Genomic DNA, 23,682 nt, shown 5'->3' on the forward strand with positions numbered 1-23,682 from the left:
ATCTCAAACTATGTCGACAGTAGCAGCTAGAAGCATCACTGTACAGGGGATTCTTCCCCTAGGCAAGGGTCACAAGAGTGTGATAAGGTTCAGGGACCTGCCAGTGCGTGACCTGATTCCAGACTGCTCGGACCTGCATCTCTCCTTTCCTCTCCGGCAGAGATGGAGAGACAGGAGGCAGGGCATGGTAGAAGGTGTCTCCTTCGAAAGCTCAAGAGAGTTCAGGATTTGGACTACCTGGACTTGACAAGGTCCCATGGAGGGGTTCAGAACAAGTTTCAAAGAATCTTCTACACAAACCTGTGGAGAAAACGAGAGCTTGTCTGAGATCCTCACTGCCAAGCTGTCATACGCTGACTCACAGCGACCCTGTGGGACAGAGGAGAACTGTCCCTGTGCGTTTATGAGACTGTAACTGTTTACAGGAGTAGAAGGCCCGGTCTTTCTCCCCAGGGCTGGCTGGTGGTTTCACACTGCTGTTCTGTGGACCACAGCCGAGCCCCTAAGCACCCTGCCCCCCAGGGCTCCTCTTGGGTGAGACAGCATTACTAAGATGGAGTGAAGACTCTAAGGTGATTCTAGGTATTTGTTTCTTTAGATTTTGCTCTACATTTGATCATCATCAGAAAATATGGGGTCATTTCTAATTTCCCTCCCCCCTTTTTTACAGTTATGATGCTTACCCATCATCATAACGAGCTCTACATTGGCCAAAAGGAAGACGACTAGAAAAGTAGACTGATCCCCATTAGAAGGCCCGTGCCTTTGGTGGACTCCTGCTAGTCAAAGGAAAAAGGCCAGAATAAAACTGCTCCCCCTTCATGTATTGGGGAACCCTGGTAGCACTGCAGGTTAAGCATTGGGCTGCTAACCACAAGGTCAGTAGGTCAAACCCACCAGCCGATCCATGGAAGAAGAGGAGGCTGTCTAATCCTGTGAAGATGCACAGACTCTGAAACCCTTGGGAGCAGGTCTGCTCTGTCCCACAGGGGCGCTCCGAGTCAGAGTCAATTGGATAGCACGCACTCACTGCCATGGAGTTAATGCCAACTCATAATGACTGATATGGTTAAAGTTTATTGTGCCAACCTGACCGATAAACACATGTGGGGTTAATTGAAGGACAGAGAGATAAATGGCTTGGTGAGCCTCGCCTTTCTAGTTCTCGGGTCTCTTGCTTTGTGATGGTCACACCAGGGTGCAGCTGCCTTAGCAGTTCCCTGCTTCAGCTTTCAAGGCTCACTTCCTGCAAGACATCCCCGAGAAGCCACATGGAGCTACCCTGATGCAGCCCTGGGTGTTGGAGCAGCTGTGTGGAGACCCCTGCCAGACCTGAGATGCTTACACATTCACTGAGTCGGCTTTCTTCCTGCAGTCGACATCATTGTGTGTGATTTGTGAGATGGAGGAAGACTTTGTGGATTGTTGTTGAACATAAGGGCTAATGTTGGACTTGTGGGCTTGGGCAGCACTGGGTTGGGATGCTTTCTTAATGTACACTTAACCTTTATATAAAACTCTCTTATGCATATGAGTTTGTGGATTTGTTTCTCTAATGTACCCAGACTGGCACAATGCCCCTGTAGGACAGGGCAGAACTGCCCCCTGTCCGTTTCTGTGACTGTTACTGGGATTAGAAAACCCCACCTCTCTCCGAAGAGGACTCCTGGTGCTTTCTAACTGCTCGCCTGGTGGATCACAGCCCAACGTGTAACCACTATGCCACCAGAGGGCCCCACTTGGATGGCAGTGGGGTAGTGTGTGTGTGTGTGTGTGTGTGCGTGTGCGTGTGTGTGAAAGGTGGTAGACAGAGTAAAGAATAAGCCACCCTGCATCCCCTTTTCCCTTTTCCTCGACAGCCAGTTACGGACCTGGGCTGTTAGCTGCAAAGTTGGAGAGTTCAGGAGATCACCTTCCAAGCACAGTTCTCCTCTGGCACCCTTGGTCCCACTGCACAGTGGAGTCCCACGGGGCTCCCAGTCCCCACGCCTGCTGGTCTGGTCACCTCTGCTTCTGCCCGGCTCCTGGAGAAGAGGGTTCTCTTCTCCTTACTCTTAACGCTTGTCCCCCTCCCAGGCTGTCCCGACTGATCATCTCGCTGCACGCATGGGCAGCCAGGCACTTGCATCATGAGGACCAGACGCCAGACTCTTTCCTGGACCGTTTCCAGGGAGCCGAGCTCAAGGAGGTAACCAGCCGGGAAAGCAATGCCCCGTCCAGCGAGGAGCCGCCGGGCAGAGAGAGCAGGTAAGAAACCAGAGCGGAGAAGGAGGTACCCATGGGAAATGGGGCATGTACACGTCCACGTCCAGTTCCCCAGGCAATGGGGTAGGGGGAGGAGGGACTGGACCACCATCCTCATGAGCCCCTCTTCATGAGCCTCATGACAGATCCCTTGGAGAAGGGCTACAGGCAGGGACACGCTCGCCCTGCCCTCTGCGCCTGGTTGCCAAGAAGCCCTGCAGGCGAGAAGTCTTCCACCAGCGTGCCCAACCTCCTTGACCCTTCCTACGTGGCTGTTCGCATCCCACAAGGAATCGCTGTTCTGAGAAGCACGTTTGGGGATGGAGAACCCAATGTTTCTCCATCATAGGACACTCTCCCTGTGACTCACCTGGTTCAAAATGGGTTTTCCATACCACAGGCTTCAGGGGCACCTGCATGCTACCTACACTTTTACGCATCACTGCCCGTGCATTTCCCTGGAAAGTGACCTGCAGGTTGGTCTGATCTATTAAGGGGAAGAATCTGTCCCCAATCCATTAAAAGGGTATGTGAGGTTCAGTAGGTGAGGGATCGAGGGCACAGAGAAAGGGTTCTTTGTTAGGGAGCCTGACGAACAGCAGCTGCCGAATGGCCTCTGGTATGCCTACTGCCCTATGTGGAGAAAGACTGGTGTGGGTGCTGTCGGGCACAAACACCTGCAGGAACCTGGCACCTGCTGGACAGAGGTCCCCTGCACACATATACACACTCACATGCACACACATACTGTACATGCATACACACATGCATATACACAGTTGCTGGCTCCCCTGCTTGCTTGTTCTTGAGGAGTCCCCCTGGTGAGTAGTCTAGGGAGTCTAGTCCATGGATTGAGTTGATTGTCCCTGAGCAGGGTCTCTTTAGGACACCAGGGGCAGTCCTGAGAGGAGGGAAGCTAAAACAGTGAGCACCGCCGACTACAAACAGGTTGACTCTGGCCTGGAACTGCTTTTGGGAACAGAAAAAGAGAGGCTGAAAAAATCTCCTTTGGCGCTGTCCCTCTTGCTTGAGCCAAGCTCCAGCAGCTGTAAAGGTGGAAAGCACCTGGTTTCCGCAGAACAGAGGTCCCTGGGTAATTGCTTAGAGAACATGCCATTGATTCTGTATCAAAGGAGAAAGGACCCGGTTGGGGGCTCTTCAACGGGGCACACCAGTGCCCACCCACTGCCCGGAGTGGAAGGCCATGGGCTTACAGGGAAACAAGATGGATCTCCCAGGAGCTGCAGTTTCTTCTGTTACTGTATGGGGAGGGGGGCAGGGGGCAGTTTGGTGGCGGAGGGATTATATTATGTTATGTAGTACACATCATGTGCACACATGCTTAAGATAAAATACGAGGGTTCAGAGAAATGTCTTGGCAGTGACCCCATGGCTTAGGAGCTTCTTCGCTGGGGAGAGGTATGAGAGAACAGCCAAGACGGCCCCTGGAGAGGCCCGAGACCTGCTCGGGGTGTGTGTCCACTTGAGCTTGAGCTGCACACCCTCTTGGCATCCTGGACTGTGGGATGGAGACCTGGGAGGGGTGTGTTTCCACTTGAGCTTGGGCTGCACACCCTCCTGGCGTCCTGGGCTGTGGGATGGAGACCTGGGAGGGCCTGCAGGGCCAGCTGTCAGTGCTGGCCAGGATGCACACAGGACCTGCCCAGAGCCCCAGAGCCAGTGTCCCAGCCTGTGAGTAAGGCCACATCCCACTTCCTGATGTGACAGAAGGACCAAGGGATGGCAGACAGCAGGAAAGGGGCATGGAGGGAGAGAAGAATAGGAAAAAGGGGTTCCTAGCAGACTTCCAGCACTTTCCAGAGCCCAAGGAGTTCAGGTCCCTGCTGGCAAGCAAAGGGTTCCTTGGCTCCATCAAATGACCTTCCCTACAACCTTATGCTAATGTAGATGAATAGTAGATGCCACGCTCACGTTCAAGAATGACAGCATGAACAGAGAATGGAGCCAGAACCACCTCAGAGTAGGGCTCAGAGATGTAGCCAACGCCCAGGAGCTTTCTGGAAGTTTCTGGGGGGTCGATGCAATGCAACAGTGCAGGATGACAGCTGGTCCACCAGGAAGATCTTTGGGCAAAGAGTTGGGTGGTGGTGGGGGGGGTTTGAAGCCAAGTCCAATCTGCAAAATATCTGCCGAGGCCTGGGTCCCTGGTGAAATGTTGAGCCTTCTGCGAAGGTCTCGTCCTGTGGAGTCTGGAGAGCACAAATTCGGCAAACCGTACCCCTGAGCTCAACGGAGCTGGGCTCCCACTCCCCCAACATATCATGGGAGTGGGGGTGGATTTCCCCAGGGATTTTCAGATCATCAGAATGAACTCCCACTCTAGCCTCATCTCAGATGGTGAGAGAGAGACTTGAGCCGGGCAGACAGTGGCTTTCAACATGACACCAGGGGAGATGGTGGACCTTGCAGAGATGCCCCTTGGGAGTCAATCAAATCTCCCTGGCCACTGGCTCCAGTCTAAAGTGGGTGCACAGGGACCACAAATGAGCAGACGCTTCTACTGCTGTGAGTTCAGACTCCCCAGTGCTCTGTTCTCTCTGCCTCCCGCAGTGGCTGGCCCCTGGCCAGAAACAGTGCTAACAGCTGCAACAACTCCGGTGAGGCGTGAGCACCTGCACTTAGGAGTAGAGCCCAGCTCACCTGCCCCAGTCCCAGCCCCAAGGGCTCAGCCCTACCTATAGAAGCTTAGTCTCCTCCCTAAGTGCCCCAGCTTCCCACTCTCCCCAGACACCAGTAGGTCAGTCCAGAATCCCATTTCTCTCGTTGGAAACCCAGCCCTGTGGATACACGGGGGACAGTGGCTGGGCTGTGTGGCTTTGGGCCAGTCATTTTAACTCTGCGCTCCCATTCCTCTGGTCTGCACAGCGAAAGGGAGTGGATTGGAGAAAGACTTCGTGCTTTAGCATCCTGCACGTGTGGATCTTTAAACGGGCAGATTGGACTTCCTTGATAGAGCCCTGTGTGTCCTCCACTGTGATGAGAATGCATATTTCCCCCTAAACTCCAAGCTCCTGTGCATCAGGGAAACGCTCTATCATTAAGGACAACTCAGCTCCATTCTGAGGGTGGAATCAAGGCAGTGGAAAGAGAAGAATTGCTCTTGGCATGGTGAACTGCTGTAATTACTTTCAATTGGCAGACGCTGAGCTGGCTAGACTAGTTTGGTGAATGACCTTGGCAAGCCTCACCCAAGAGCCCAGGGAGAGAGAGAGAGAGAGAGAGAGAGAGAGAGAGAGAGAGAGAGAGAGAGAGAGAGAGAGGAGAGGAGAGGAGAGGAGAGGAGAGGAGAGGAGAGGAGAGGAGAGGAGAGGAGAGGAGAGGAGAGAGAAGAGAGAGAGCGGAGAGAGAGAGAAGAGAGAGAGAGGAGAAAGAGAGAGGAAAAAGAGAGAGAGAGAGACTGTGATTCTTCACTTGGAGGACCTTCATGTGGCTTGGCTCTTTCTTCTACCATCTCTTCTTGCTCAACTCCCTGTTATTGAGTCGATTCGACCTAATAGCGACCCTATAGCACAAAGTAGAACTACCCCTGTGGGAGCAGAAAGCCTCATCTTTCTCAAAGAGCAGCTGGTGGTTTTGAACTGCTGACCCTACCGTTAGCAGCTTAACTCATAACCCACTACACTACACAAGCCTGAAGTTAATCTGTTTTATATTTCAAAAGAGATTGACTCAAGATTAATCAATCACAAAAAGACAAACACTGCATGGCACTGCTGTTGAAAACCATTTTTCAAGGCTTTCACACTAACAGAAACTGAGGTCAGGGATGAGATGGGAATGGGGAAGTAAATAGCAGATGCGTGTTGACTTGGAATGAAAGGGAAGGCAGTATCCAGCAAGAGGGAGATGGGTAAAAGTGAGGGAAATAAGGTCTGACCCGGAGACGTCTGATGAGTTGTTGAATATAAAAATCATGACCTGTTCTGTAAACCTTTGCCTAACTCGCAACACAAAGTAAAAAGAAACAAAAAGACTGACTCAAGCTACTGATATTGCCTCATTAACAGAACAAGGGCGACACATTCCCATACGGCTTTATCCATCAAGACACAGAGGTTAGAATGTATATTATATTGGGGACTCATAGCTGTGGGGTGGGGAGGTGGTGGGGGGTCACTGAATCCATCAGGCAGTGGGGAGGCTGGAGAAGGGTGATGGCAGCAACACTCTCAATAGTCTTTCTATACCGCTTTCCTCTGTTATGAGTGCACACTATAGGCAGGGACCCAGGGACAAATTGGAGACTGTCCTCAAAAGAAGCCATCTGGGCCCAGAAGATATGGGCAAAAATTCTCCGCCAACATCTGGCCATTCTTCTACCATTTTTCTTCCCTTTTGCTTGATCCGGTGGGTCATGTATAATTTCCTCCTCCCTGAACAGACAATTCCCAGTTGAAATCAATATTGTCGGGGTTCCTCAGGGACGCACCTGTTTGTCATTGAGTTCTTACACCTCCGCAGGTAGAGAGAGGAGTCTCACCTGGGTTCCTGAATAGGCTGCAATTGAGTCTGATAAGTTTGCGAACAGCACCCTCTTCTGGTAGCATCTTGTTAAAGTGTCCTCTGTGGGAGAAAAAGGGGGCTTCAGGTATCATGGGAGAAGAGAACAGAAGTTGAAGGCTTGGTGACTGCCCTTGCTCTTATTTAATACTTTTTATTTTATATTCCCATTTCCTTTTTAACATATATACTTCATGCAAAAATACTCAGAAACTAAAGAACACCACACGCAGGCATGCACACACACACACACACACACACACACGCCAAGCACAGTTCATGTGACAAGGGAATCCCACGGTGGACTCCTGGACTGTATGCCTGCCATGGGCCGGTGAGGAGCATGTGCATCCCAGCTCAGCCCTGCAGAGCTTTCTGTCCTTGGGCAAGTTACTAACCTTGTTCAGGCATCAGTTTCCCGGCCTGTAAAATGGGGGTTGCTAGAGCGCTCAACCTTAACAGGGGGCTTCAAACAGTTGATGGTCTTTTCATTCCGAAGCCCCCTCGGAGGGCCGTGTGGTGACAAAATGAACTAACATAGGGAAAGAGCTCCAAACGTCCCGCTCCCATCCAGTCCAGTCAAGCCCATAGCAACCCTGTGCAGGCTCCGAGACTGCCGCTCTTGATGGGAGCAAATAAGGGTTCCATGAATATTGGCTGGGTAGGATGTCCAAGGGGAAACAAGGGGGTGGGGCTCAATGAGATGGATCAGCACAATAGATGCATCAATGAACTCAAACATATCCCTACCACTGATGGTGCAGGACGGAGCAGTGTTGCCTTCTATTCAAGGTGCCATGAGCCCGAGCCAAGCCAACAGCAACTAACATAACTTGGGTGAAGGGAGAGACAATATACAATAAGGGAGAGATTCGCACAATGTGGTCAAAGTCGAGGAGACACTGGGAGGTGCACACGAGTTACAATAAAGGTAAACACTGTGACATACACAATCCTGCAATGACAGAAAGAGCGAACTATTATCCAGAAGAAGAGACATAACAGGCAGACAGGCAAGCTGCCCGAGTTTGGGAAGGTGAATGCAGCTACGTTCACGAGCCTGTGCAGACTTGATGGAAGATATCCGTACAAACAATCTGTGTGCTCTGCAGATGTGTCCACGCGCAGCTGCCAGTCCTGAAAACGTCCTTTTGTGGTTGTTGTTCTTAGGTGCCGTCAAGTGAGGTTCACTCATAGCAACCCTGTGTACAACAGAGCAAACCTCTCTGGGCCCCGCACCACCCTCACGATGGGAAGGTCTGAGCCCATTACTGCAGCCAATACGTCGATCTACCTTATCCGGGCCCTTCCTCCTTTTTAGTGCCGCTATACTTTAGCAAGCATGATGTCCTTCTCCGGGAACGGGCTCACCTGATAATAGGTCTGAAGGACATGTCAAAAGTCTTGCCATCCTCACTTCTAAGGAGCAGTCCGGCTGTACTTCTGAACTTCTTCCAACACAGATTCGTCTGTTCTCTTGGCAGTCCATGGTACTTTCACATTTCTTTGCTAGTGCTGTCGTTTCAATGCATTGGTCCTTCTTCAGTCTTCCTTATTCAACATCTAACTTACACACATATGAGATGATGGAAAACACCAGAGCTCGGGTCAGGCACACCTTAGTCCTCAAAGCAGCATCCTTCCTTTACAGCACTTTAAAGATGTCTTGTGCAGCAGATTTACCCAATGCCACACATCAGTCGAGCTCTTGAATGTTGCTTGCATGAGATGTATTGTGGATCCAAGCAGGAGGAAATCCTTGACAACTTCAATCTTTTCTCCTCTTCTCAGGATGCTATAATCCATACTGAAGGAGGCACTCTTTGATCTTTATCAACCAGTGCTTCAAGTCCTCCTTACTTTCAGCAAGCAAGCAAGGCTGTGTCGTTTGCATATCTCCACTTGTTAATTAGCCTTCCTCAAATCCTCCTACCCCATTCTCCTTCATATTATCCAGCCTCTTGGATTATTTGTTCAGTATACAGATTGAGGAAGTCTGATGAGAGGCTATAACACTGACACATGTTTGTTCCCTTGTTCTGGTCATGCAACTGCCTCTTGATCTATATGCAGTGTTCCAAATGCGCACAATTAAGAGTTCTGGAGTTCCCCTTCTTCTCAGGGCTTTCCATCGTTTGTTGTGATCCACACAGTTGAATCCGTGTGCATAGTCAGTGAAACACAAGTAAACATCTTTCTGGAGTTCTCTGCTTTCGGCCAAGATCTATCTGACATAAGCAATGATATTCCTTGTTGCACATCCTCTTTCAAATATGGCCTGAATTTCTGGCAGCTCCTTGTCAATGTACTGCTACAACTGTTGTTGGGTGATCCTCAGCAAAATTTTACTTGCATCTGATATTAATCATGTTGTTCTATCATTCGCTTAACCCGTTGGCCACCTGTCTTTGAAATGGATGTAGATGTGGATCTCTTCCAGGCAGTTGTCCAAGTCGTTCAGATTTCTTAACATCAGACGATGCGTGCTTCCGGAGCTTCATTTGAAACATTTTCAGTTAGTAGTCTATCAATTCCTGGAGCCTTGTTTTTGCAAATGCTTTTAGGGCAGCTGGGACTTCTTCCTTCAGCACCATTGGCTCTTGGGCATATGCTGCTTCTTGAATGGCAACTAGTCCTTTTTGGTTCAATGACAGTATTCTCTCCATCTTCTTTTGACACTTTCTGCATCATTCAGTATTCTGTCCATAGAACCTTTCAATATTGCAACTCCAAGCTTGACATTTTCTTTAGTTCTTTCAGTTTCAGATATGCTGAGTGCATTCTTCCTTTTTGGTTTTCTAACTCTGTGACTCTGTGCATTTCATAATAATATTTTTTTTGTATTCTCAAGCGGCCCTTTGAAAACTTCTGTTCAGTTCTTTGACATCATCATTTCTTCCAATTGCCTTAGCTCCTCTGATGAAGAGCAAGTTTCAGAGTCTCTTCTGACATCCACTTTGATCTTTTCTTTCTTCCCTGTCTTTTTAATGACCTTTTGCTTTCTTTGTGTGTAATGTTCTTGATGTCATCCCACAGCTCTTTGTGTCTTCTGTCATTCGTGTCCAATGCATCAAATCTGTTGTTGTGGTGTTCTCAAAATTCAGGTGGGATAGATTCAAGGTTCTATCTTTGTTCCCATGGGCTTATTTTACCTCTCCTCAGCTTCAACCTGAACTTGCATATGAGCAACTGATGGCCTGTTCCACAGTCATGCCTGGCCTTGTGCAAGCTGCTGATACTGAGCTTCTCCATCTTCTCATCACCCAGATGCAGTCCATTGGATTTTCGTGTATTCCATCTCAAGAACTCCACTTGTATAGACAGACGCCTTTTGTTTATTGAAAAAGGTGTTTGTCATGAAGAAGTCGTTGGCCTTAGAAAATTCTATCATGGCGGGGATGGGGACGGGGAGGAAGGGAGGAAAATGAGGAGCTTATACCAAGGGCTTAAGTGGAAAGCAAATGTTTTGAGAATGATGAGGGCAACGAATGTACAAATGTGCTTCGCACAATGGATAGATGGATGGATTGTGATAAGAGTTGTATGAGCCCCCAATATAATGATTTTTTAAAAAAAGAAAATTCCAACACACCACCTCCAGCTTCGGTGCTGTCCTCAAGGCCATATTTTCCGGCAGCTGTGCCTTCCTTTTTGTTTCCAGTTTTTGCATTCCAATCACCAATAGTTATCAGTGCATCGTGATTGCTTTTTTGATCAACTTCAGACTGAAGACATTGGCAGAATGCTTCAATTTCTTCATCACGAGCTTTCATGGCTGGTGCATAAATTTGAACAGTAGCTGTAGTGATTTGGATGTCCTTGATAGATAGATATCATCCTGTCACAGACAGCACTGGACTTCAGGAGAGACCTTGAGCTGTCCCTTTTGATGATGGCTGTAATGCCACTCCTCTTGACTGTGTCATTCCCAGCATAGATTGTTTGAATCAAAATGGCCCAACTAGTCCATTTCAGCTCACTAATGCCTAGGATCCTGATCGTTATGTGTTCCATTTCATTTTTGATGACTTCCAATTTTCCTAGATTCATACGTCATACATTCCAAGTTCTGATTATTAGTTGAGGTTTGCAGTTTCTTCTCATTCTGAGTTGTGCCTCGTTAGCAAATGAAGGTCCCAAAGGCTTGACTCCATTCTCGTCGCCATGTTTGACTCTGCTTTGAGAAAGCAGCTCCTGCCTCAGTCATATTTCAAGTGTCTTCCAACCCACGGAGTCCCTCCTCTGGCACCATCTCTGACAATGCTCTCTTCCAATCACTAGGCCTTCAATATCTGACAACGTTTCAATGCTATGCACAAGGTTTTCAGCGGCTACTTCCTCCAAAATGGACAGCTGATTCTTCCTCCACAGTCTGTTGGTAGTCTGGAAGTTCTGCTGAAACCTGTTCACGTTGGGTAACTCTGCAAATATTTGAAATACCAGCCACAAAGCTTCCAGCATCAGGCAAACACACAATCCAACACAACACGACAAACTAACAGACACATGCTGGGTTATTGAATTTGTTTCAGAAAATTTTTACTTGCATGTATTATTGGTGACATTGTTCAGTAATATTTGTACTCTGTTATATAATTTTTTAAAAGAAAATAGATAGAGATAATGGTGATCTCTTCTGCTTGGTTGGCCAGGTGACTTTCTTTTCAACTTCTTGGCTTAGATGGATGAGTGTGGGTGCTGCTTGGGAATCATCGGCATTTCATCAATTCCTGGCGTCTTCAGTAGCGCTTGCACGTCCTCCATCAGTCCCACTGGTTCTTGATCACATGCTACATCTTGAAATGGATCAATGCTGACCAGTTGGTTTTGCTGCCGGGATTCTGTGTAGCCTTCCATCTTCTATGGATGCTTCCTGCATGAGTCAATATTTTGCCCACAGCATCTTTCAAGATTGCAACTCGAGGCTTGGATTTTTCTTCAGTTCTTTCAACTTGAGTTGCACTGATTGTGCTCTTCCTTTTTGGTTGTCGACTCCAGGTCTCTGCACACTTCACCAGAGTACTTCACTCGGTCTTTTGAAGTTTCCTGTTCAGCTCTTCGACATCGTCATTCCTCCCATTTGCTGGAGCTCCTCTATAATTAAGAGCAAGTTTAAAAGTCTCTTCTGCAATTCTACTTTGATCTTTTCTTTCTTTCATGTGTCTTTAAGTGATCTTTCTTCAAGTATGATGTCCTGGATGTCATCCCAAAACTTGTTAAGTCTTCTGTCATTAGTGTTCAAGGAGCCAATTCTACTATTGAGATGATTTAGAGCTTTAGGTATGATATGCTCAAGGTCATATTTTGGCGCACATGGGATTATTTTAATTTTTCTTTAGCTTCGATCTGAATGGTTGCCTGTCCGTTCAGCCCCTGTTCTTGTTTGGGCTGCTGATATTGGGCTTCTCGATTGTCTCTTCCAACCGATGTAGTCAATTTGATTCCTGTGTATTCCACCTAGCGAAGTTCCTGTGTATAGTCGCCCTGATGTTGCTGAGGAAAGGCATTTGCAATGCAGAGGTCACTGGTCTCGCAAAATTCTACCATGCTGTCACCAGTGTGGCTTTTATCACCCAGGCCATAGTTTCCAACTACTGTTCCTTCTTCTTTGTCTCCAACTTCCACATCCCAAACCCCAGTAATTATCAATGCATCTTGATGGGGAGTTGGATCAATTTCATCCTAAAGGAGTTGGTAGACTTCTTCAATTTCTTCATCACTAGTTTTAGTGGTTGCTGCATAGATTTGACTAGTAAAATAAAAGCAACCACATACAACTTTCCTCTCATTCTTTAATGCTTCCTCCTTCCCACCCCCACTATCATGATCCCAATTCTACCTTACAAATCTGGCTAGACCACAGAATGTACATTGGTACAGATAGGAACTGGAAACTCAGGGAATCCAGGGTAGATGATCCCTTCTGAACCAGTGGTGTGAGGGGCGATACTGGGAGGGTGGAGAGAGCGTGAGTTGGAAGGGGGAACTGATTACAAGGATCTCCATATAACCTCCTTCCTGGGGGATGGACAACAGAAAAGTGGGTGGAGGGAGACAACGGAAAGTGCAAGATATGACAATATAATAATTTATAAATTATCAAGGATTCATGAGAGAGGAGGGCGTGGAAAATGAGATGATGCCAGGGGCTTAAGTGGAGAGCAAATGTTTTGAGAATGATGAGGGCAATGAATGTACAAATGTGCTACACACAATTGATGTATGTATGGATTGTGATAAGAGTTGTATGAGCCCCTAGTAAAATGACTAAATAATAACAATAATAAATTTGACTAGTAGTTGTATTAAATGGATTTCCTTGCATGTATATACAGATTATCCTATCACATACAGCATTGAACTTCAAGATGCATATTGAGATGTTTATTTTGATGGCGAATGGGATGCCATTTCTCTTGAATTTGTCATTCCTGGCCTAGTAAATGATACAGTTTTTCTGGCTCAACATGGCCAATCCCCACCCATTTCAGCTCACTAATCCCTAGGATATTGGTCTTTATACATTCCATTTCATTTTAATGACTTTTCCTAGATTCGTCCTGCATATACTGCATGGTTTGACTAGTAATAGATATTTGCCGGTGTTTATTCTCACTTTGAGTGGTGCCCCATCGGCAAGTGCTTTGCTCTCTCCACATCATTCTGCTTTCGGAAGGCAGCTCTTACTCAACCGTCTCAGAGTGCCTTTCAATAGGAGAAGCTTATCTTCCATCACAAGATCTGACAACGTTTGCCTGTTATTTGCAAGGCGTTCAGTATACCCGACCGTGGTCCACTCCTAGTCATAAGGTTTTCAGTGGCAAATTCTCCAGAAGTGAAACGCCTATTTCTTCTGCATAGTCTGTTCTTTTATCTGGAAGCTCCGCTGAAACCTGTCCATCTATGGTTTGAAATACTGGTGACATCGCTTCCAGCACCACGACGGCATATACTCCACCAGTTTGACAAACCAACAGCCAGAGATGGCAATGCAAGAGGAAAGGGATCTAGGTAGTGAGAAAGAAATAAATAAAAACATGACACCCAAAGAGAACCAGGACTTGATGATCAGGGAAATCATTAGCCATTCAAACAGAAGAGATCCATGTCAGTGTGTCAGTCAGGAAAGCGTGCCTGGAAGCATGAGCATGTCCCAGCTGGCACCTTTGTGTTCCAAAGATCAGATTTTTTTTATTGTTTTATTAGGGGCTCATAAAACTCTTATCACAATCCATAATACATCAATTGTGTAAAGCACATTTAATGTACATTCACTGCTCTTATCATTCTCAAAATATTTGCTCTCCACTTAAGCTCCTGGCATCAGCTCCTCATTTTCCCCCCTCCATCCCTGCTCTCCCTCCCTCATGAACCCTTGATAATTTATAAATTATTATTTTTCCATGTCTTACACTGTCCAACGTCTCCCTTCACCCACTTTTCTGTTGTCCATCCCCCAAAGAGGAGGTCACATGTAATCCTTATAATCGGTTTCCCCTCTCTCCCCCACCTTCTCACCCACTCTCCCCACTGGTCCTGAAGGGATCATCTGCCCTGGATTCCCTGTGTTTCTGATTCCTATCTGTACCAGTGTGCATCCTCTGGTCTAGTCAGATTTGTAAGGTGGAATGGGGATCATGATAGTGAGGTGGGGGGGGATGGAAGGAAGCATTTAGGAACTAGAGGAAAGTTGTATGTTTCATCGTTGCTACATTGAAGCCTGACTAGCTTACCTCCTCCCTGCAACCCTTCCATAAGGGGATGTCCAATTGCCTACAGATGGGCTTTGGATCCCCAATCTGCACTCCCCACCTCAATCACAATGATGTGGTTTTTTTTCTGATGCTGCCTGATATCTGATCCCTTTGACACCTCGTGATCGTACAAGCTGGTGTGCTTCTTCCATGTGGACTTTGTTGTTTCTGAGCTAGATGGCTGCTTGTTTACCTTCAAGCCTTTAAGACCCCAGGCACTATCTCTTTTGATAGCTGGGTACCATCAGCTTTCTTCACCACATTTGCTTATGCACCCGCTTTATCTTCAGCAATCGTATCAGGGAGGTGAGCACACAATAATATGATTTTTTGTTCTTTGATGCCTGATAACTGATCCCTTCAGAACCATGTGATCACTCAGACTGCTGTGCTTCTTCCATGTGAGGTTTGTTGTGTCTAAGCTAGATGACTACTTTTTACCTCCAAGCCTTTAAGACCCCAGATGCTAAATCCTTTGATAACTGGGCACCAGAAAGAGCAGATCTTTAGAAAGATCAGAAGATGAGAACTGTGAGTCACACAGAAGACTCCTTGGAGAAATGAGAATGTGACACATGGATTTTCTCAACTGTCTCAGAAGTGAAAAATAAAGATGACAGACATTTGTCAGAAATATCTCTTGTTTAACACAGTTAGTGCTTAAGACACATTTCTCATAAAGTTCTTAAAAATGTGTACCCCAGCAGAACCACTGCCAGCTGAGACCTCAAGGGGCAGGGAGACTGCAAAATAAAATGGAGGAATGCAGTGGCCTCTAGAAAGTGGAAGGGGCCCCTGCCTATAGCCGGCAAGAACACCGTGGTGTCAGCGCTACAACCACAAGAAACTGGCCGCAGGCAGCTGTAGAAATGAGCAGGGAGCAGATCCTGCACCCCACCCCACCCCGAGCTTCCAGAAAGGAATGCAGCCCCGTGAACACCTTGATTTAGACCAGTGACACCTGTACTGAACTTCTCAACACACCTGGGAGGTAATCAGCACCTGTTGTTTCCAGCCACTGCATTTGTGATCCTGTGAATGGCAGCGATAGAAAATGCATACAGTCGTTATAATAAACACCTTTGCTGCCTGTTTTTGTTTTTAACTTAGGAAATGAGTAGGAACATTTTCCCATCCACTCATAGTCTCCCACAGCACCCTTGGCAGGGGTCTCATTGAATGCCCGGTTGACGGTTAGGAACAATTTGTGAGCTGACGCTGTTTCATCGTCACCAAGAGTGAGCATGAGGAGACCCGTGCCTACGGTCGCCAACAGCGCTGCGTCTCTTTGGGAGTGGCAGGGAGACGTGGACCAGCGTTTTTCAGTAAGGCTTAAGTTGTTATCTCGTGGTTCTGACTCAGAGACCAGTGAAGTAAAACGCCCCAGAGAGTTCTTAGGCTGTACCCCTCATGGACCCAGGCTGCCAGGGCTCTGCTCCCAAGGAGCAGTTGAGGGGTTCAAACGGCCAACCTTCTGGTTAGCACTCAGTGCTTTACCACTGCACCACCAGGACTCCTAAGGCTGAAGTAGCAGGCATGTAACGCTCAGCCTGTGCCCCCTCCATGCGTGTGGGATAACGGAATTGGGAAGCCGGGGTGATGCCTGTGGGTGCTCGTTCATTAGGCAAGGTCTTTTGCTGTTCGCTCCGCTGTTAGCTTAGGTAATTATACTGTCTTACAGGACTGTTCGGTTTTAATTACAGCAGAATATTTATAACAGTGCCTAGCCCACAAAAGGTACTCCATACAGCCAAGACAGCTCAGGCTGTCCACATGCTTAGGATCTTCTAGGAACACAGACAGAAAGCCCCAGTCCAGCTACAGCCGCACCGTCCGGCAAAGCCCAGACAGGCCTCTGAACCGGACTGCGATCCCAGGTCTCGTGGATCAGAGACCTGTTCCTGCCCACGTAGGTGATGCTTCCCTTCTGCCTGCTGGCTTTCTCAGCAAGGTCTATAGGTGCATCTGAACCCGAGGCAGGTTTTGCGAACAAGGATCCCGCACACGTGGCTTGTAAAAGCTCCTAGTGACTGCTGTGTCCTCTGTGTATTGATCTGCCTTCCTTTCCTGTTGTTGTTAGGTGCCACCAAGTCCATTCCAACCCCTAGTGACACAATGGAGCAAGACCCTGCTCTGTCCTGGGCCTCAGTATCAGTGCTGGAGGGTGCAGTGCTTAGGGCTGAAGGACCGACATGAGTCAGTCCCCGGTTGAGGATCAGGAGAGGATTCTGTTCTTATAGGTAAGGAGGGTTTTCTGTAGACTCAAGGGAGCAGCTCGTTCAGTTCCTTGGGACCAACTCCTTGGCCCCAACAAGCACAGGGAGCCAGCCATCCACAGCATGCTCTGGGTAAGCAGAGGACGTCTGTCTCTTGGGCACTGGAGGATGACTTATCCATATACCCTAATCCAAAGCCAGGGGTGAGGAGAATGGTTGGGAACATTCTGGAGACCAGTCGGTGCACACTTGAGTTTGCTGTGTCCTCAAGCACGATCAAGAAGGCACCTGGGACCCCCTTGGGGGCCAGCCTGAGATTGCCCTGGGGTCTCTAAACAAAGTGGTGGTCTGCCCCCACGCCGCACTGTGTGCGTGTGTGTCTGTGTTCCCAGGAAGAAGCGAGAGGCCATCGTGATGGACCCCTCCAGCAGTGTGTACTACCACTGGCTGACTGCCATTGCCACCCCTGTCTTCTACAACTGGTGCATGCTGGTTTGCAGGTAGGACTACTGGGGTCCCTCCTGGAGGGGCAGGGAGGGAGGGCCAGGGGAGGGAGGGAGCTACGGGGAGCTTGCACCTGGGGCTTTCCATTTACAAAACAAAGAGGCTTTAAAGGAGGACTGTTGGGTGGTGGGGACCCTCCCTGACAACAGCAAGGCTGCTGGCCCTTTGGGGCATTTTAAGACAACTGGTAGAAGGTGGACACAGATGTGAGCTGATACTACTCAGATGGGGTGCATTTGGGAGCATGATGTAGGACAGGATGGGGTGCAGGGGGTGGGGAACTTGCTCGGAGTGAGAGCTGGGTGCTTAGAGACTCCCTGAGCAGGCCTGCAGGCCAGGTGGACCTGAGGGTGATTAGGGACAGGAGGTGGACTTTAGGCTAAGATGCACAGGGAAAAATGAAGCTCTCTCACAGATGTCATGAGCTTTGGGGGCTTTCTGTACCAGCTTGTAGGGTGGGCTTCCTTGAAGACAAACCAGGGGTCTCCGGAGTGCCCCTGAGCAGGCTTTCAGGCCAGGGCTGGGGAAACCAGACTCCCCAGAGTAAGCAGAGTGCTTCGGGCCCTGCGCAGCAGATTTGCCAAGAAGGGTTCAGTGGTAAGCAGAGCCTCTGGAGGCTCCTGAGCTGCCCTGCAGGGTGGGGACTCTGGATCCTGCTGACAGTGGGATGGAGGTATAGACAGGACAGCTCTGGGGCAGCTGGGAGCCAGCTGTGGGCAGCAAGGCAGGCAAGTTGCTGCTCTCCCCAGGGGTAGGCAGGCGATGTGGGTGCTCCTGGCCAAGTGGCAGCACTGAGACTCAGGGACGAGCTTCTGCCCTTCAGAGAGGAGAGTCACCCAGGAGGGAGTGGTGGTGTGTGGCGCATTCTTGAGTGAGCTTGCACGGGATTTCTGCTCTTCTGAGCAGGGGATTTGGAGGGTTTCTGAACAAGTCCTGGGATCAGGAATCCAAGGGCAAGATGCTGCTCCTCTCAGAGCAAGCAGCGGGCTTGAGGCTTCCCTAAGCATGTAACACATGCTGTTAACTCACTGGGAAGCTAGAGGGGAGGCTAGGGGTTGGAGTCCACCCTGAGAGGCCCGAGGAGAAGGGCCTGTGGTCTACTTCTGCAAAACCCCAGTGGAACACGGTCCACTCAGACACACTTGGGGGTCCCAGGAGTCAAAGTCAACTCCATGACCATTGGTTGCTTTTTTAATGTGGGGGCACACAGCTACTCTCTGAAGGGAAGCAAGAGATGTGGGGTGCTTCCTAGCACGGCCACAAAACAGGGTTGTCGAGGGGAGAGCTTGGGGGCTTTCCTAAGCGAGCCTCTGCACAAGGCTTTGGGGCTGCCCTGTGCACTCTGTGAGACCCAGAGGCAGGCAGAGGTGTTGCTCTCTGAATGGGGCTTTCCCGAGCTGCCCAGACAAGCATGAAGGAGTGCATGTCACTCAGCTAAGCGTGAACTTGAGGTTCGTCTCCGTGTGAACATTAGGCTTGGTGGCTTTCCTGAGCAAGCTGGCAGAACAGGGGCATGGGTGAAGGAGATGCTGCTCTCAGGGTGTCAGGGAGGAGGGTTGGATGAGCTGAGGAGCCTGCAGAACGGAAACGCCATCTGCTGCACTTGCAAGAGGGGCGGGGGGGGGGGGGCAGGATGCTTTCCTACAAGCCTGCAAGGCCAGACTGCGGGGACTAGGAGTTGTCCATCTGTGGGCAGGGGGCAGGCTCCAGAGTGTTCCCGAGCAGGGATATGGAGACCAGCTCCTGCTCACTGGAGCTCTAACAGGGGTGTGGACCATGCCAAGATCATATGAGGAAGCGAGAATAGAAGGGCTACAGGACAGATGCTGTTCACCAGCCTGCTTAGTGGCTGACGACTCAGAAAGTCTCAGTTTCGCTGCCACTGGACTCCAGAGATGTAGCCCCATTGCCTGACTCCATCCGTGTGACCCAGCATCCTTCCATCCCTTGCTGCTGAGAGGTCATGGGGCTGCCCCTCTTGGCCACTCCCAGCTTTTCCTTGTGAAGAGCTCTATGACCCTGAGAAAGAAACACCCCCCGGAGCCAGGGTGTCCTCCTCAGAAGCTGGGCGAGTGACCCAGGCAGGCTGTCCCCAGGAGCGAATACTGCAGGGTTGGCAGCACCAAACCGGGGCTGCCCATGGCACGGGCTCCAGACCCAGCGATCTGTCTCCCTCTTGGCTTAGGGCCTGCTTTGATGAGCTACAGTCTGACCATCTGCTGCTGTGGCTGGTCCTGGACTACTCGGCAGACATTGTCTACGGCCTGGATGTGCTGGTGCGAGCCCGGACAGGTGAGCGGGCCCAGGGAAGGGACTTAGCTAGGGTAGGACACAGACCCCTCAAGGTGCAATGGAGGGGGGTGTGCATGCGTGCTTGTGTGCGCATGGCATGGGCACCACAGGTGTGTTCGGCGAGATCCAAAATGCTAGATTGGATGGTTCCAACCTCTGCCGGTGAGAACCCAGGGAGAGAGTGGCTGGTGCCCCCGCAAGCTCCCTCCACCGGGAACCTCAGTCCTAAGTCAGACACCTGCTTCTGGTCTCCCTTCTGCCCACTAGCTGTGTGGACTTGAGGTCAAGCTGTCTCCGTGGGTCTTGTTTGTATCCCACGTGGCATAAGACCACTCACCCCAATCTCACCGGACCCGCTGGTGACTTGACCTTGCAGTAGGCAGAGGGAGTCCATCTGTCTTGGAGTTGACTTTCTGGGCAGTCAGAGGAGCCGGGACATGTTCCTCTGTGGCTTCTAGGGAAGTTTCAATATCTCAACAACTAACCAACTAACCAGTAAAAAAGGATCCCTGGCTTGACTGCTAACAAGTTGGGGGGGAAAGGGTATCAAATCCAGGCCGAGGTACCTTAGAAGAAAATCCTATCTGCTTCGGAAAACTCAGCCCCTGAAAACCCTGTGATGCACAGTTCTATGTGGGCCCTTTGCCATGACATCTGGCAGCTTCCTTCAGTCTAGTGTGGGTGAGAACCCAGCCCACGCCTCTAGCTCCAAGCCATGCCCTCGTGAGGCAGCTTTTTCTAAATTGCTCACAAGCATCCCCTACCCTGGTCGAGGCCCTGCTTATCATGTACAAGGTGTTTGAACTAGCAGCTGGGCGCTCGTTCTCCATATCAATGGCGCCGGAGCACCATGTGCAGTTGAACAGCCACCAGCCTCTGGGTGGTTCCGGGACACACAGAAGATTTGCAAGCCCAGCCTGCTTCCCTCCGACCGCTGGCGTGTGAAATAAGAAAGGCAGGCAGGACCTTTCCACTTCTCAGATTCAAAACCAGGGCCCAGAGACATTTGGCGACGTGTCCATGGTCCAGAGTCAGTGATTGGCTGAGCCAGGTTCGAGCCTCACCCTCTTGCACATTGTCACCTAGGAGACTTTGAGGATGATGCTTGAGGCTTGCGTTGGCCATGTGCTACTACTCCCCAGCCATCATAGATCCTCAGTACCACATGGGATGCTGGGCGCCACTGTCCGTGGTCTCAAGCTGTCGTGGACCACCCTGGTCAGTCTAAGGGTCAGCAGAGAGCTCAGGGTGGGGGTGTTGGGTCTCCTCCTTGATGCCCGTGTGACCTGCCTTTTCCTTAGGCTTCCTGGAACAAGGCTTAATGGTCAAAGATGCTGAGAGGCTGTGGAAACACTACACAAAGACCATTCACTTCAAGCTCGACGTGCTATCGCTGGTCCCCACCGACCTGGGCTACTTAAAGCTGGGCATGAACTATCCCGAGCTGCGGTTCAACCGCCTTTTGAAGCTGCCCCGGCTCTTTGAGTTCTTTGACCGCACAGAGACAAGAACCAACTACCCCAACATGTTTAGGATCGGGAACTTGGTCTTGTACATCCTCATCATCATCCACTGGAATGCCTGCATCTACTTTGCCATTTCCAAGTTCATTGGTTTCGGGACAGACTCCTGGGTCTACCCAAACATCTCGATCCCAGAGTATGGGCGCCTCTCTAGGAAGTACATTTACAGTCTCTACTGGTCCACTTTGACCCTGACCACCATTGGGGAGACCCCGCCACCTGTCAAAGATGAGGAGTATCTCTTTGTGGTCATAGACTTCCTGGTGGGTGTCTTGATTTTTGCCACCATCGTGGGCAACGTGGGCTCCATGATCTCCAACATGAACGCCTCGCGGGCCGAGTTCCAGGCCAAGATCGATTCCATCAAGCAGTACATGCACTTCCGAAAGGTGACCAAGGACCTGGAGACTCGGGTCATCAGGTGGTTTGACTACCTATGGGCCAACAGGAAGACAGTGGATGAGAAAGAGGTGCTCAAAAACCTCCCGGACAAGCTGAAGGCCGAGATCGCCATCAATGTGCACCTGGACACCCTGAAGAAGGTCCGCATCTTCCAGGACTGTGAAGCAGGCCTGCTGGTGGAGCTGGTGCTGAAGCTGCGGCCTACTGTGTTCAGCCCTGGGGATTACATCTGCAAGAAGGGCGACATTGGGAGGGAAATGTACATCATCAAGGAGGGCAAGCTAGCTGTGGTCGCTGAGGATGGGGTCACCCAGTTTGTGGTCCTCAGTGATGGGAGTTACTTTGGGGAGATCAGCATCTTAAACATCAAGGGGAGCAAGTCGGGGAACCGCAGAACAGCCAACATTAGGAGCATCGGTTATTCTGACCTCTTCTGCCTCTCGAAGGACGACCTCATGGAGGCCCTGACCGAATACCCTGAGGCTAAGAAGGCATTGGAGGAGAAGGGACGGCAGATCCTCATGAAGGACAACCTGATCGACGAGGACCTGGCTGCGGCTGGGGCAGACCCCAAGGACATCGAGGAGAAGGTGGAGTACCTGGAGTCCTCCCTGGACACGCTGCAGACCAGGTTCGCACGGCTGCTGGCCGAGTACAATGCCTCCCAGATGAAGGTGAAGCAGCGTCTCAGCCAGCTGGAGAGCCAGCTGAAGACTTGTGGGAACAGCTTCCCATCTGACGGGGCTGCTGTCGGGGATGCTACAGAAACAGAGGGCAAGCACCAGTGAGAATGCACGGGTCTGTCCCCTGCCTCCCCTGGCCTGTTGTCTGTGTGAGCGTTCCCTGGCCACGGTCGCACAGGGCCGGACTTGGCCAGGGCTGCCTTCCAGTTCTGACCACTCTTTGCGAGCCGTGTGCTCTCAGGAGAGAGCCTTGGGGCCCTCATCCAGAAGAGAGGACTCAGGATGTCAGCCTCCATCACGTGCCCCATCACGCGAGGCCCACGTGGAACACTGCACCAGGAGGCCTTGGTATGAGGCGAAGTAGCCCCAACCCAATCCAAGTGTGTGCAGTTGTGCACAGAGGAAGTCCAGTTATTGCTTCTTCTTTGTGTTTAAGGGGACCCATCGGGAGTTTTTAGACTTTTTAACTTGTACAAAGTACTATTTTCTCGCCAGTGGGAAATGAAATAGTCTCACCTCACTTCCCCACCTTCTGAAAATGGAGGAATAAAAGAAAGCTGGAAGCACAATTCAGTCTCTCAACTTCAACCATACACGAGCTGGTTTGGAGCATATTTCTGATTCGAGTGCCCCCTGGAGGGCCTAGAAACCCTGGTGTTGGGGGCTGCCGTGGCCAAGAGACGTCTCTGGGCTGAAGAGGAGTCGCCCATCTCAGATCCCTTAAAGCAACCAGGACTCCCGGCCATTTGTACCCTGTGAGACCAGAATCTGATTCATCGAAAAGAGAAGACCTCTCCTTCTCACTTGCCAAAGGGATTCACGGATAAGCCTGTGTCCTCTGTCCTTGGCTCTGGGGACAGCCGGTTCTGGCTCCAAGAGGAGCGCTGTGTTCAGGGAGAGCTTTTTGGGTTGGAGACTGGCATGGTGTCTACGCCAAACAACGATGACAGGCACTTTCAGAAGATGGGGTCCTCAAGCCATATCTTTGCAAACTTCAGGTCCACTCGCCGGAGAGAAAGACCCCGCTTCTAAGAATCACATCATGCCGCAAGAGCCCTGAGCCGGTGAAAGCTGGCAGATTGCAGAGCCTAGCTTTGTCTTTTTTAGCCAGTAAGCAGAATCCGACCACCATTTAAACATCTCTATAGTCGAATTCTATTGAATAAAGGACTTCGGTTTCTCAGTCATTCACCCCAAGACAGGCACTGAAATGACACAAAATGAGTAATTTGCTTAGTGTAAACAACACTAATGTATACAATAACCCTAGTGTATACTGTAACCCTAGTGTATACTGTAACCCTAGTGTATACTGTAACCCCAGTGTATACAGTGACCCCAGTGTATACAGTGACCCCAGTGTATACAGTGACCCCAGTGGATACTGTGACCCCAGTGTATACTGTGACCCCAGTGTATACTGTGACCCCAGTGTATGCTGTGACCCCAGTGTATGCTGTGACCCCAGTGTATGCTGTGACCCCAGTGTATCCTGTGACCCCAGTGTATGCTGTGACCCTAGTGTATGCTGTGACCCCAGTGT

General features: G+C 50.0%; 1 protein-coding gene across 1 annotated transcript in view; it reads left to right on the plus strand.

Moving 5' to 3' along the window:
• CNGA3 (cyclic nucleotide gated channel subunit alpha 3) overlaps positions 1-22,244 on the plus strand; it is a 34,216-nt gene extending 11,972 nt beyond the window's left edge. The window contains exons 3-8 of the mRNA XM_075562559.1: positions 2,077-2,247; positions 4,816-4,862; positions 7,307-7,322; positions 17,128-17,235; positions 19,425-19,531; positions 20,833-22,244. Coding sequence (XP_075418674.1) covers positions 2,077-2,247; positions 4,816-4,862; positions 7,307-7,322; positions 17,128-17,235; positions 19,425-19,531; positions 20,833-22,244 — 1,861 coding nt within the window. The remainder of the gene's footprint in view (positions 1-2,076; positions 2,248-4,815; positions 4,863-7,306; positions 7,323-17,127; positions 17,236-19,424; positions 19,532-20,832) is intronic.
• The last annotated feature ends 1,438 nt before the right edge of the window (positions 22,245-23,682 follow it).

This window comes from Tenrec ecaudatus, chromosome 11, assembly GCF_050624435.1.
Source record: "Tenrec ecaudatus isolate mTenEca1 chromosome 11, mTenEca1.hap1, whole genome shotgun sequence".
Classification (NCBI taxonomy): Eukaryota; Metazoa; Chordata; class Mammalia; order Afrosoricida; family Tenrecidae; genus Tenrec; species Tenrec ecaudatus.